The sequence below is a fragment of the Petaurus breviceps genome, unplaced genomic scaffold, assembly GCF_028583685.1.
Source record: "Petaurus breviceps papuanus isolate PSGF00001 unplaced genomic scaffold, PetGlider_PUasm1.0 90804, whole genome shotgun sequence".
Classification (NCBI taxonomy): Eukaryota; Metazoa; Chordata; class Mammalia; order Diprotodontia; family Petauridae; genus Petaurus; species Petaurus breviceps.
The window spans coordinates 8,181,148-8,193,458 of NW_027187348.1; the positions used below are offsets into that span (position 1 = coordinate 8,181,148).

General features: G+C 35.5%; 1 protein-coding gene across 8 annotated transcripts in view; it reads left to right on the plus strand.

Annotated features, from left to right (window-relative positions):
• Positions 1-12,311, plus strand: part of TYW5 (tRNA-yW synthesizing protein 5) — a 299,749-nt gene extending 287,438 nt beyond the window's left edge. For 3 of the 8 annotated variants that reach the window (XM_069070126.1, XM_069070128.1, XM_069070132.1), the window contains 6 exons: positions 984-1,052; positions 1,856-1,916; positions 7,771-7,908; positions 9,407-9,494; positions 9,911-10,027; positions 11,976-12,311. In XM_069070126.1, the coding sequence (XP_068926227.1) occupies positions 984-1,052; positions 1,856-1,916; positions 7,771-7,908; positions 9,407-9,494; positions 9,911-10,027; positions 11,976-12,232 (730 nt within the window). In that variant the 3' untranslated portion in view covers positions 12,233-12,311. Of the gene's footprint in view, positions 1-983; positions 1,054-1,702; positions 1,728-1,854; positions 1,917-7,770; positions 7,909-9,406; positions 9,495-9,910; positions 10,028-11,975 lie in introns of all 8 variants that reach the window. The other 5 variants (XM_069070129.1, XM_069070134.1, XM_069070130.1 and 2 more) reach the window with 3 other exon arrangements.

A 12,311-nucleotide genomic window follows, 5' to 3' on the forward strand; every position in this document is an offset into this window, starting at 1 on the left:
CTATCACCCCCTTCTCCTCCTCCTCCGGCCTAAATACAGGGATACTATGCCCTGTTCCCATCCTATCCTCTTCCCGAGGCTACAGTGGCCTCGAGGCTGTCTGGCGACTGGAGCAGACCAGCTGCGTCCAGCAGGCCGTCCGTCCGCCAGCTAGTCGTCCCGAAGGGTCAGCCCCACGTTGGGCGCCAGAATCTGTTGCGGGCGTCTGCCTTCACAACAGATCTAGACGACTAGCCCCACGGCCCTCTCACTTACCCATCCCGGGTCTTCGGTCGTCACCGGCCCCTCACGGGGAAAAACACCAGACAGAAGGCGGAGGAGTGAAGCGGGGTGGTTTATTCTTCAACAGTTACATGGCGGAGAGAGAGAGAGAGCGCCCTCTCACACAAGAAAATATATAGCGAATCCGAGCCAATCACATCGCAGTTTTACATTTATGGCCTTATATGGTGATCACCCCCATGGCCTTATATGGAGATCACCCCATATTCATTCAAAGCAACCATGGCATCGCCCATAAACCCCTCCCCCTCCCCCATCAAAAGCAGATCTTCATCTTCATTAAACAGCAGTTTTCCACAAACAAGCTAGTATCATTTGTCATGCAGTCACCACTGGGCTTGTTTCATTGCAGAAAAGGAAATAGGAGCCATGACCTGAAAACATACACATTTTTAGTAGTGGAGAGCTGTTCCTTAAGTAGATAAGTTGGAGGAAGAGAAGGAAAGGTGAAACAGAAGAATTAGTTGATTCTTAGTTTCAAACTCTAGGCAAACATGAGCCATATTTGTTCCCTGATTTAAGTTCAAGATTCTCCATACTGAATTGTTTACCTACAGTTACGGTTTTCCTTTTTTATTGTTTCTTTGTATCTTAAACTACGGTGTAAAACAGAAGACATTAATATTTAAAATCCTATCATTATAACTCCTAGATCATCATTAGTTCTCTGACTAATTTCAAGTATTCTTTTTGTATTTCAGAACTTTGCCTTTTAACAGGTTTATACACAGGGCTGCAGAAAACAAGCACACGGAATTCTTTATTTCAGAGGTAATTGCTTTCAAATTAGTTTCATTATCATACAGTGGTATTTATATACTGAGAGGACTGATTTTAAAACATTGCTTAATGTAGTTAAATAGTAGTCTACTTATTCAGCTTACTGAGTTTTGCTTACTGAGTCTTTATTGGTTCTAGTCCAAGGGTGGAGAACCTTGGGCCTCAAAAGGCCACATGTGGCCCTCCAGGTCAAGTGCAGCCCTTTGACTACATCCAGACTTTTGCATTTTGAGAAGCGATTTATGTGGTGGATGGTATTCTAAAATTCTTAATAAAATGTTAAGTATCAGCTTTTTAAAAATTATTTTAACTATAATCAGTCAATATTTATTAAGCACTTACTATGTGCCAGGGACTGGCATGGGATATGAAAAGAGAGAAAAATGCAAACAATTTTTTTTGTTATTTCTGATGTGTCATTAACATTTTAAATGTGTTAATAATACTTTGATACAATACTATGTAATAGAAATGGAATTTTTTGTGATACTTCTAAAGTGGTTAACGACTTGTGTTCTACATTTCTAAATGAAATAAAGTGAGTTTTATCCTACTTTGATTCCTTTGATTAGTTTCTTTTACTTAGTGTTACCTGCACTCATTCATTAGCATGATTTGATTTTTCTATTTCTTCACATAGCCACCAGAGAGCATTAGTAGAACGGGTAAGACAGTAAAATTACTGAACTAAGCTATCTGACTAGATTGCTTTAAAGAGAACCTAATAAAATAACTTCTTTATTTTCTATTTTAAGTGTATTTAAATATTAATATTAGTGTCTTTTCTTTTTTGGGGGTGTCTGTTTAAGGAGGAGAAGTACTACTTGAGATCACTTGGTGAAGATCCTAGAAAGGTGAGAATTTTAGTACCAAAATAGCAATTCATTCAGCAATTCAGCATTATTCATTTAAAAAATATTGTATTGTGCCAGGGACAGGGGGAGATAGAAAGTTTAGATTGATTCATTCCTTTCCCTCATGAATCTTTTAGTCCAGAAGGGAACAACACAAATATATTACACAATATTACATGGTAAGTGCGTCAAGTTGAAAATCTTTGTTCTTAAAAGGTCTTAGAGGAGATTGTGACTAACCTGGGAAGACTTAGTGGAAGAGTTTGCATTTGAACAGGATACCAGTGAAGGGAACAAGCTAAACCAAGGCACCCAAGTGAGAGAGTACATAGTACATTCAGCAGATAGGAAGTAGACCATTTTATCTAGAAGGTAGTGTTTGGAGGAGGAGATGTGAGACATGGCTTGCAGAGGGCTAAGGGGAGATCATGGGGTTGGGGAGGTGGGGAGGGCTAGGCAACACTGAATCACTGAAGATTTGATCCAAGCATTACAAAGAGGCTTTACAAATGTGGACAAGCCTTGGTTTAAATGTTAAAATTTTTGTACAGTCTGATAAACTTTTTTCTTCCTTGTCTCATGTTATTTTGTTTATAAAAAATTCTAAACACAGACTGTGCCCTTGAGGTGTATTATATTGGACTGCATATTAAAGATATATACAAAATAAAAAGTAGGGAAGCAGGGAGGGGGAGCTCGGTGGCACAGTAGATAGTGTGCCAGGCCTGGAGTCAAGAAGACTCATCTTCCTGAGTTCAAATCTGGCCTCAGACACTTACTAGCTGTGTGACCCTGGGCAAGTCACTTCACCATGTTTGCCATGGTTTCGTCATCTGTAAAATGAGCTGGAGAAGGAAATGTCCAACCACTGATATACTTACTAAGAAAAGCCCAAATAAGGTCATGAAGAGTTGGACACAACTGAAAATGACTGAAGTGAAGCAGGGAGAAGTACTTGCAGCTGTGAGCAACAGGAAAGGGAGGAGAACAGCGAGTACAAGAGTGCCTAGCGATGGCTGGGAGGCAGAGTCTGCAAACTTCAGGGTCCTGAGCACAGACACTCCTCTGTCGAACCTCTCCTTTTCTGCCTGTCCATAACAGTACATGGAGGGAACTTAGTATGCAGGATCATATGGAAGTATGTGGTGGCAGAGGAAGGGAGTCAAAATATTAGATGTGTACAGTAAAGTTTCACAAGTTACAAAGATTCAAATAGTATAGTTGTGGTCCTCAATATCAGTCTTTTTAACCTCGACATTAATTTAGTTTTGACTCCATTGCTGAAGGAAGATTCAGCAGAGACTGTTGGTTGTCATTTCTAGAATCTGCTTCTTCAGCCTTCAGTTAGGTAACCTGGAAGTCTGGGGCATATGACCCAGATCTTTTGCTCCCGTGTTTGACCACAATCAGGAATACCTTCCCCTCACTTCTGGCTAAAACTTTGGAAAGTACTCTCTCCCTGCCCTAGTCGCTCAGCAATAAAGGCCTCTCCCCTCTCTGAACTCCAAAGTTCTATTGAGTCGGGCCTCAGCTACTTCACCTTTCATGCTGTAACACCAATTTTGGAAGTCATTCTTTTGCCTTGCTCTATCTTTTATCTGAAGCAGATTCTACTCTTCATATCTTTTTGAGCAATCAGACCCTTGGTGTTAAAAATCTCCTCTTCTGCCTCTGCCAAATAAGCCATGTAGCTAAGATCCATGCAGGCCTCCTGCAGATTTTATTCTCCATGTCTTTACTGCTTGTTGTGTTGGCTCCTTCTAAATGAAATGATTCACCTAGTTCTAAACTTTTGAGTTCCTAGAAATCCCTCCTACAACTAATTCTTAAAAAGAGTAATCAATTTAGCATAATTCTTCAACTGAAGAAGTAAAATTTAAATCTAGCATAAACTAACTACAGTTAAATTTTGCTGCTTCAAATTGTGTTATTTGGACACACCTCAAATAGTTCATTATAGTAGTCTTTGACTTGTATTATGGGCAAATTACCTCTTTTGATCACTAGCAAATGGCTTCTAAGGGATTATTGGCTGCACTACACCACCTCCATTCTGTCTTCCTTGAAGAGCCTCATTTATTTTTGAATAGGAAAATATTACTCTTGATATAATAGTGGTCCAGGTATCCAATAGATTTAACAGATCATATATCCAGAAATGCTCAAAAGGGGCAATTTTAAGTTTGCAATTTAATATTCCCATTAGCACAAATACTGAAGTATTCAAGCTCTTTAGGGGTGATGGAATGTAGGTTTCTGTTTTTGGCCCAGGCCTATGATTTCATAGGTATAGGAAACTCCCAGTAAGAAATCTCCCTCTAGTAATACAGATTTGTACCAGCTCTAAAATCTAAATTTGTATGTTAATATATACATACATATGACATATACACATATATAACATAACATGTATTGTCATACATTTAGTCTGTAGCAATGCTAAGGCCCCTGGAACTCTTGGTTCATTCTGGCATTCTTTACTATCCATATCACCACATTGAGAAGTACCATTCTGATTCTATCATATCTCCACAAATATATGCCAGACTCCCCAAAATGAGATAAAAATGCACAGGCATGGACTGAAAAATAACAGCTAATATAAACCACATTTAAGTTTTAGACAAACCAGACCTGAGGGGAAAATGTGACTTATCTTTGGATCTATATGACAATAGAATTAGGAAACTCAAGATGCTGTGGATATGTTTTGTTTTAAAATTACACTTATTATGAAGAGGTAATTGTACATTCTTTAAAAAATAAAAACGGGGCGGCTAGGTGGTTCAGTCAATAGAGCACCAGCCCAGGAATCAGGAGGACCTGAGTTCAAATCCGGCCTCAGACACTTAACACTTACTAGCCATGTGACCTTGGGCAAGTCACTTAACCCCAATTGTCCATCCAATAAAAAGCTAAAAAAAATAAAAACAGAAGTTATAACAATAGGAAATTTGTTTAGTTTAACAACAGGAAAAGTGTTTAGTGAGGGAAGACAAGCTGAACTATACAGTTTTCTTCTATGTGGGAGAGCTATTGTGTTGAGTCATCTAATATTTGCCAAGTACCCACAAAGTGGGTTCCGTTCAGATAAAGACATAAAGAAATGAAGCCAGGGGCAGCTAGGTGGTGCAGTGCCCTGGAGTCAGGAGGACCTGAGTACCTGAGTTCAAATCCTGCCTCAGATACTTAACATTAGCCATGTAACCTTGGGCAAGTCACTTAACCCCAATTGCCCTGTCTTCTCCCTTCCAAAAGCCTAAAAAAAGAAAAAGAAACAAACAAAAAAAAGAAATTAAACCATCATCTTACTCTTTGTGAACTTGGTCTTAGGCAGTAAGACATATATGGGTTAAAGTTTTTGTTATTGATTTATATTTCTGTGTTTGCAAGTCTGTTTTTGGGTATTTAGAGTGGCTAGAGAATCCATTTTCCACTTTTACTTATTCTGAGAGGTAAACTTCTTGGAAAAAAAAAGAATATTGAAGTAGTTTTTTTTTAGCATATAGGAACTGGGAAATTATTTCATTTGTGGGTAGAAAAGGGGGGAAATATAAAATTGAAGGAAAGGGGTAGATATAAAGATTATTAAAACACGGTCCCTGTCATCATTTAACTTACAGTCTCTACAGTTAATAGAGGTTTCAGTGGCCACTGGCTACAGTGAGTTTTGGTTTACCAAGGATTTTAAGTTGGCTGTGATATTTATATCTCCAGTTGTCTGAAAAATTAAGAAATGGCATCATTGGCTAAACCTTTTTAGCTGTATTGACTAAAATTCCCTTTCTTGAGTTTCATCAAAAGAGATTAGCATATCTCCCAAACTGAAAGAATAAAACTTTGTCTACCATTCAAGGAGAGTGTTAATTATCTGTTTTCCATTGGTACTGAGGGCAGAATAAGAGTTTTATTAAGCTGGAGAGTTTAGGATTTATTTCTTTATAAATTGTTAAAATTAGAAGAGGGTTGTAGAGAGGTTATGCAATATACTTACCCAGGAGATGCAAAGTTCATCAGATACAGTATTTTTGTGTACATCTTATAAGCATTCTCTCCCTTAATAACTCCTCACATAATTTGTAGTTTTTGAGAAATTACCTTCTTTTTTTCATCCTTTCCATAATTTATTCATTACCTTCAGCCAGTGATTAAGTTTCAACCTTTTCCTGTTCCTCTTACTACCTCAGCATCGCCACCTAGTGATTGGATTCCCAGAAAAACGGCTCAGGGCTGTATTTCTAAAGTCAGTCCAACAGAGGTGATTTCGATGATTCAGTTCAACAAGTATTAAATGCCTCATATGTGATGAGGCCTAAGTGATAAACAGATGCTATGCCAGCATCATTCTCAAGGAGCTTGTGATTTAATGATGAGGAAAAGACAAGCCAAAGTAGAGATGACATTTTAGGTGAGCTTTGAAGAAAAGGAGATATTTAACAGATTGAGAGGCAGTGATGCTGACTGGTGCAAGCAAAAGAAGACTGGAGAGGGCAGGATGAGAACTGAGACAGATAAAACTGTATGTCTGTAATGTAAAATACATGAAGTAATATGAGGGAGGGCTTTGAATGCCAGAGTTATAAATTTGTACCTTATTCTGGGGATCCACTGAAGCTTTTTGAGTTGAGGAATGACATGATAATAGTGGCTTGCTAGGAAGATTATTAAAATAGCTCTGTGTAGAATGGATTGAAGAAGAGATAGGTTAATGCATGAAGGACCAGTTAGGAGGTTGGGTGAGATACCATTAGAGTCTAACTTAATGTGGTTGTAGTTAGAGAGGAAGGACTGGATATGGAAGGATAGAGAGGTAGAATCAAAGAATTTGTAAACTGATTAGATATATGTGATAAGGGAGGGGGAAAGAGCAAAGATAACTGATAAGATATAAACCTGAAAGACTGTTGGTACCAATAGTCTGTCAGGAGTGGGGAACCTGAGGCCTCTAGGCCACATGTGATCTTCTAGGTCCTTTGGGCATGGTCTTTAGACTGAGTTCAAGTTTTACCAAACAAATCCTTTTATTTAGAAGATTTGTTCTGTGAAGTTTGGATTCAGTCAAAGGGCTGCTCTTGAGGACCTAGAGGGCTACATGTGGCCTTGAGGCTACAGGTTACCCACCTATGGTCTACATAGAAAAGTCAGGGAAAGGAACAGATTTAGGAGAGATGTGATAAGCACTATTTTAAACATACTGAGGACATCCCAATGGAGTTATCCAGCCAGCAGTTTTAAATATATCCTACTGAAACTCCAGGGAGATGTTGGGAGTAGTGATACAGATTTGGGAGTCATCCGCATAATACTTCATTATACATGAAGCCTTGGGAATGGAGGAGATAACCAAAGGAAACATTGTAAAGGGGAGAAGAGTGCCTAGGGCAGAACCTTTGGGAATACACATATTTAAAGGACAAGAAGAAGATAACATAGGAGTGGAGGTAGTGAGGATGAGAACATGAAAAACAAAAAGATCCCTGTGTTTGGTGATAAGAAGTAAAATTAGTGATCTTGAAAATATTCAATGAAGTGCTTTGATGAAGAGCAGCTCTCTAGATAGAGTAGTAGTCCAGTTTGCTAAACAGTTTTTGGAAAGTAAGGGGGTAGAATATAGAGTTTATAAGATTAAACATCTGTTTACAGTTAAAGAACTTAAGTAATGCTTGCTTATTAAGAAACTATAAAGTTTTTAATAGAATTTATCTAGTTAATAAAAGTAACACTAGAGAAATTAAAATATTTAAGTTTTCTCTCCTAAGTATGAAGTCATCTGAGAAATCATAATCACATCATATGGTATTTTAGTCTACCAGGCATTAATTTTTTTTCTTTTCCAAAATCTCTCTCAATTCAGGATGTTGCAGATATCAGGAAACAGTTTCCTTTATTAGAAGGCGATATCAAGATTCCAGAATTCTTTGAAAAGGAACAGTTCTTTTCTAGTGTCTTTCGTATTAGTTCACCAGGATTACAGCTTTGGACTCACTATGATGTATGTGTGCAACTTAAATATGAAATCTAAAACTAATGCCAATCTAGCATGGTACATTGAATACTAATGTGTGTAGTAATTCATTCACTTTATTAGATGTTTTTCATCTGAAGATGTCTAAAAATAATCAGAAAATAGAGGAATCTGATGGTGGATTTTTGTTTTTCAATTTGGTGATGCTGAGTGGAGACAGGGAGAGAGGCAGTTTATCATGCAGTAGTTTTGCAGTAAGTGTTAAAGTCAAACTTAAAATTTACACAATATAAAGTAATAGAATTTCCTGCCTAACATCACTTTGTTTTAAATTCAGCTTATAGATTTCTTAGGTGGATTTCAGTACTCTTCAATGACAGGAAAGACTAAAATCTAGACTGTTATATTTTAAAGATTTTATAAGAACAAGAATCAGTTACCTTTCAAGCAGTCATAGGTTTTTCTTTATGTCTCAAGGGAATGGTTGCCCAAATGGCTTTGTCCTTAGCTGCAGTAGTAAGAAAATGATGCAGTTTCTGATTTGTAAAAGTGTTTCCAAAAATTGCATTATACTTGTGAATTTGTTTTAAATTTTTATAGCCAGACTACATCTTTATCTGAATCTAAAAGGTAATGTGTAACTTTATTTAAATTTGAAGTAAAAATGTGGGAAATTTAAATTATATTGCCAGAGTACTTCAAAATGCATAACTTGTGGATGAACTTACCTGAAAGAGAAATGGTTAGGTAGAGGTGATATACATTATTTGTATCGTGGGTTTCTCTTTTTGGTTTAAAAAAAATCCTTTAGCAGGCAAATCCATCACTCTGCATGTTAGCACTTTTAATAATTCATACCAAAAAAGTGGTAACTTAGATCAACAGGAAACTGCAAATTAGTTGCATTAGTAATTTGCATTGATGAATTTTCCAGAATGAGTTCTTGTAGAAGGAATTTAGAAACCCTAGTTAGCCTATTTTAATTTAAAGAAAGTAAAGGTAGATTGCCTATGTATACTAAAATTCAGCAGTGCTTACTAAAAAATAACTTGCTTTCTATTATACATTCTTTGAATTTGTCACCGCCATTTTATTTTATTACCCCACATTTTATATATAGAAAATCTGAGTCCACAGAGAAATTGACTTAATATTATGTTTTAGATCACCCATAGGTGACCACAGAGTACAATCTACATCTCTGTTGTTCCCAACCTAATGATTCTCTAGTCCCCTGACTTCTAGGCCATTGCTTCTTTTCACCAGAACACTATGCAAAAATACTACAGATGGTTATAGGAACCATTGTGTCCTGAATACAAATTCACCTGTCCTGTTTTTGTTAGATTGGGACATCAACATAAGAATTTTAGGTATTTTGAAGCATGAATAAAAGAGAACTTTGGGCCAAAAACTAGCACTTGGAATGAGTTCTTTATTTGATTAATGAAATCCTGTTAGTCCCAGATTTTTATTTTACATTTTTGCATTGTAAGAAATTATTGATAGTATTATTGACTTTTAGGTTATGGATAATTTCTTAATCCAAGTGACAGGAAAAAAACGTGTTGTGTTATTCAGTCCTCGAGATGCCCAGTATTTGTATTTATCAGGTATGTATTCTATTATACTTTCAGCCAACATTTTTGCTGTCTAGTTTATTCAGTTATATTTCTTTAGAGATCTGAATCTGCATTTCAATAGAAAAAATCTTGGAGCTTCTTTCTAATTATGATTCATTGTATTCTCCTTTGTATAAGAGTGTATGTATAATGACAGACTATATGAAGAACTAGATTATTGGATTCATACTTTAATTATGTTACATCAGCTTCAGTGGATATAATGGGAGGGTAGGTCATTGAAAATTGTTTTAGGTTTCAGCAGAATAGTAATTGCTCTCCCAACATGAACATAATAATTGCACCATATAGTAGAGAACACAGTTTCAAACTTGTACTGGTGATTGCCTTAAAATAAAAAACTGCAACTTTGTTAAATCTGTATTATCTTTTTCATAACTTTTCAGGTACTAAATCAGAGGTGCTGAATCTGGATAACCCAGATCTGAATAAATATCCACTATTTTTCAAAGCTAGGAGGTTTGAATGTGTTCTTGAAGCAGGAGATGTATTGTTCATTCCTGGTAAGATTTCTAAAATTCACCAACATGCTATTTATAAATACTATACCTTGTCCATCACTCTTGGTATGCATTTACAGTACAAAATTATATCTTCTGCTATATTTCCTACATAATTTGGCAGTAAGACAGAGCCTTCCAAAATTATGATCTCATTTTTGAGAGACTAGCTTAATTTATATATATATATATATATATATACATATATATATATACATATATATATATAACTAAAATTACTTCATCATATAATAAAAGAATATATACAACTATCTAGCAGCTTGGTAAAACTTTTTTGGAGGGAAATGCTTTGATTATTTAAAATAACATAGTCTACAAATTTTCTGCTTAGTCTGTGAATATAACTTACCAACAATTTTTACAAATTTTACTTGTAGAAGAAATTAGTTAAAGAACATGAATACTTCTTATATTCATAATGTTGGTCTTTTCTAATCATAACATTTCTGGTACCTTTGATATGCATTATTTTTGTGGACTGAGTAGTCCTCGTTTCTTTGTACAATAAACAAGCTTTAATTTAAAAATCCAAACCATCCCTATGATGCAGTATAATCTAATTATGGATATTTTATATATGTGTGTGTGTGTGTGTGTGTTAGTGAGGAATATAATCTAATTAATTTCATCTATAATCCTAAAGTTTTTTAACTAAAAAAAAAATTACATATTCATAGTTGAGACCAGAACTTAGTTTTATGTCTCTTTTTATACAGTTGAATTAATATTACATGAAAAACATTTTTGGTGACTATTTGCACTCTCAAGTGGTCCCCCTCCCCACACACAAATACAGTATTACCAAAAATTTGAACATCTGTGATGGTTTAGTTAAAGGCTTCCGGTTCCTTAGAACAAGCTAGTACATTAGCTTTCAGTTGGCAACACTTTTATTACATAATTTCCTCAGTATTCACAACTCAATTTAAAAAGAAAAAAAATTATTTCCCTTTATTTTGAACTTTGACCCAGTTTAATTTTTGCATGTTATGCATTTTATGCTATTTACATATTATGGTTTAACAAAATAGTGTTTAAAAGTAACATTAACAAAATCATTATTGTGCTTTTTAAAAGATCTCTTGAGGGTTACACCGTTCCCAAGTTTTTCTTCTATATTCAGTTTCATATTAATATATATTATAATTATTTTTATAATTGTAATTGTTAGGATATTGCTAGCATTTTTATAGCACTGTAATGCTGAGAGTCTTTGAGGCTCAATTGAAATTCCAGCAGCTAACCTCATATCCATTTGGTAGAGGAGCAAGCTGCTAAAAATGCTTTAGTCATAAGCTGTAATGAAATTTCATTCATCCTCTCCACCCCACAAAAAATTTGCTTTACCATTGGTTTTTATTTTAAATGATCTAAAAGCAGTAGGACAATTATAATTGCAACAGAAGTATAAAACTGAGGATACATTAAATGCAAATTTAACCAAGTTACGAAAACCAAATTACAGCTGAAACAAGAAATCTTTGAGAACAAAAGTAGATTGCTACACTTAATCCAAGGTCAGAGATACTCCTCAAATAATGGAAATGTCCTGTCTACCAAAAGTAGGAGCTTTGATGTGGTTGTAAGACTGGAGAAATGTAAACAAGTAGCACAAACCACAGGCCCAAATTGCAGAACTACAAAACAAATATAACTTTATTATGCCTTTCAAGTTAAAAGGAAAATTTGCTTTTGCCAAAGGTTTGGAAAGTAAGGACTGTGCCATTGACACTTTAAATTGGTTGGCATTCCACAAAAGTTAACGTGATTCTATTAAAGGCTGTGAGTGTGCTAACGAAGGAAGCTTGATACGGGAATTATTTCTTACATTGGCTACATTCAATTTGTGATATTTCACTGACATTTTGGTTTTTTTTTTAACTGCAAGTTTATTTTTAACTTAATCTTTTTTTTTTTTAACTTTCTCCAGCTTTATGGTTCCATAATGTGATTTCAGAAGAGTTTGGAGTAGGAGTGAATGTTTTTTGGAAGCACCTTTCTTCTGAGTGCTATGATAAGACGGACACCTATGGAAACAAAGACCCAACGGCAGCCTCAAGAGCTATGCAGATTTTGGACAGAGCCTTAAAAACACTTGATGATCTGCCAGAGGAGTATCGGGATTTTTATGCTAGGCGAATGGTCTTACGAATTCAAGACAAAGCTTTTAGCTCCAACTATGAATAAATAGTGCACTAAAATAAGCTGCTTAGGAAATTTACATACCTTGTACAGAAATACTAAATAAAAATTATTTTTAAATTTT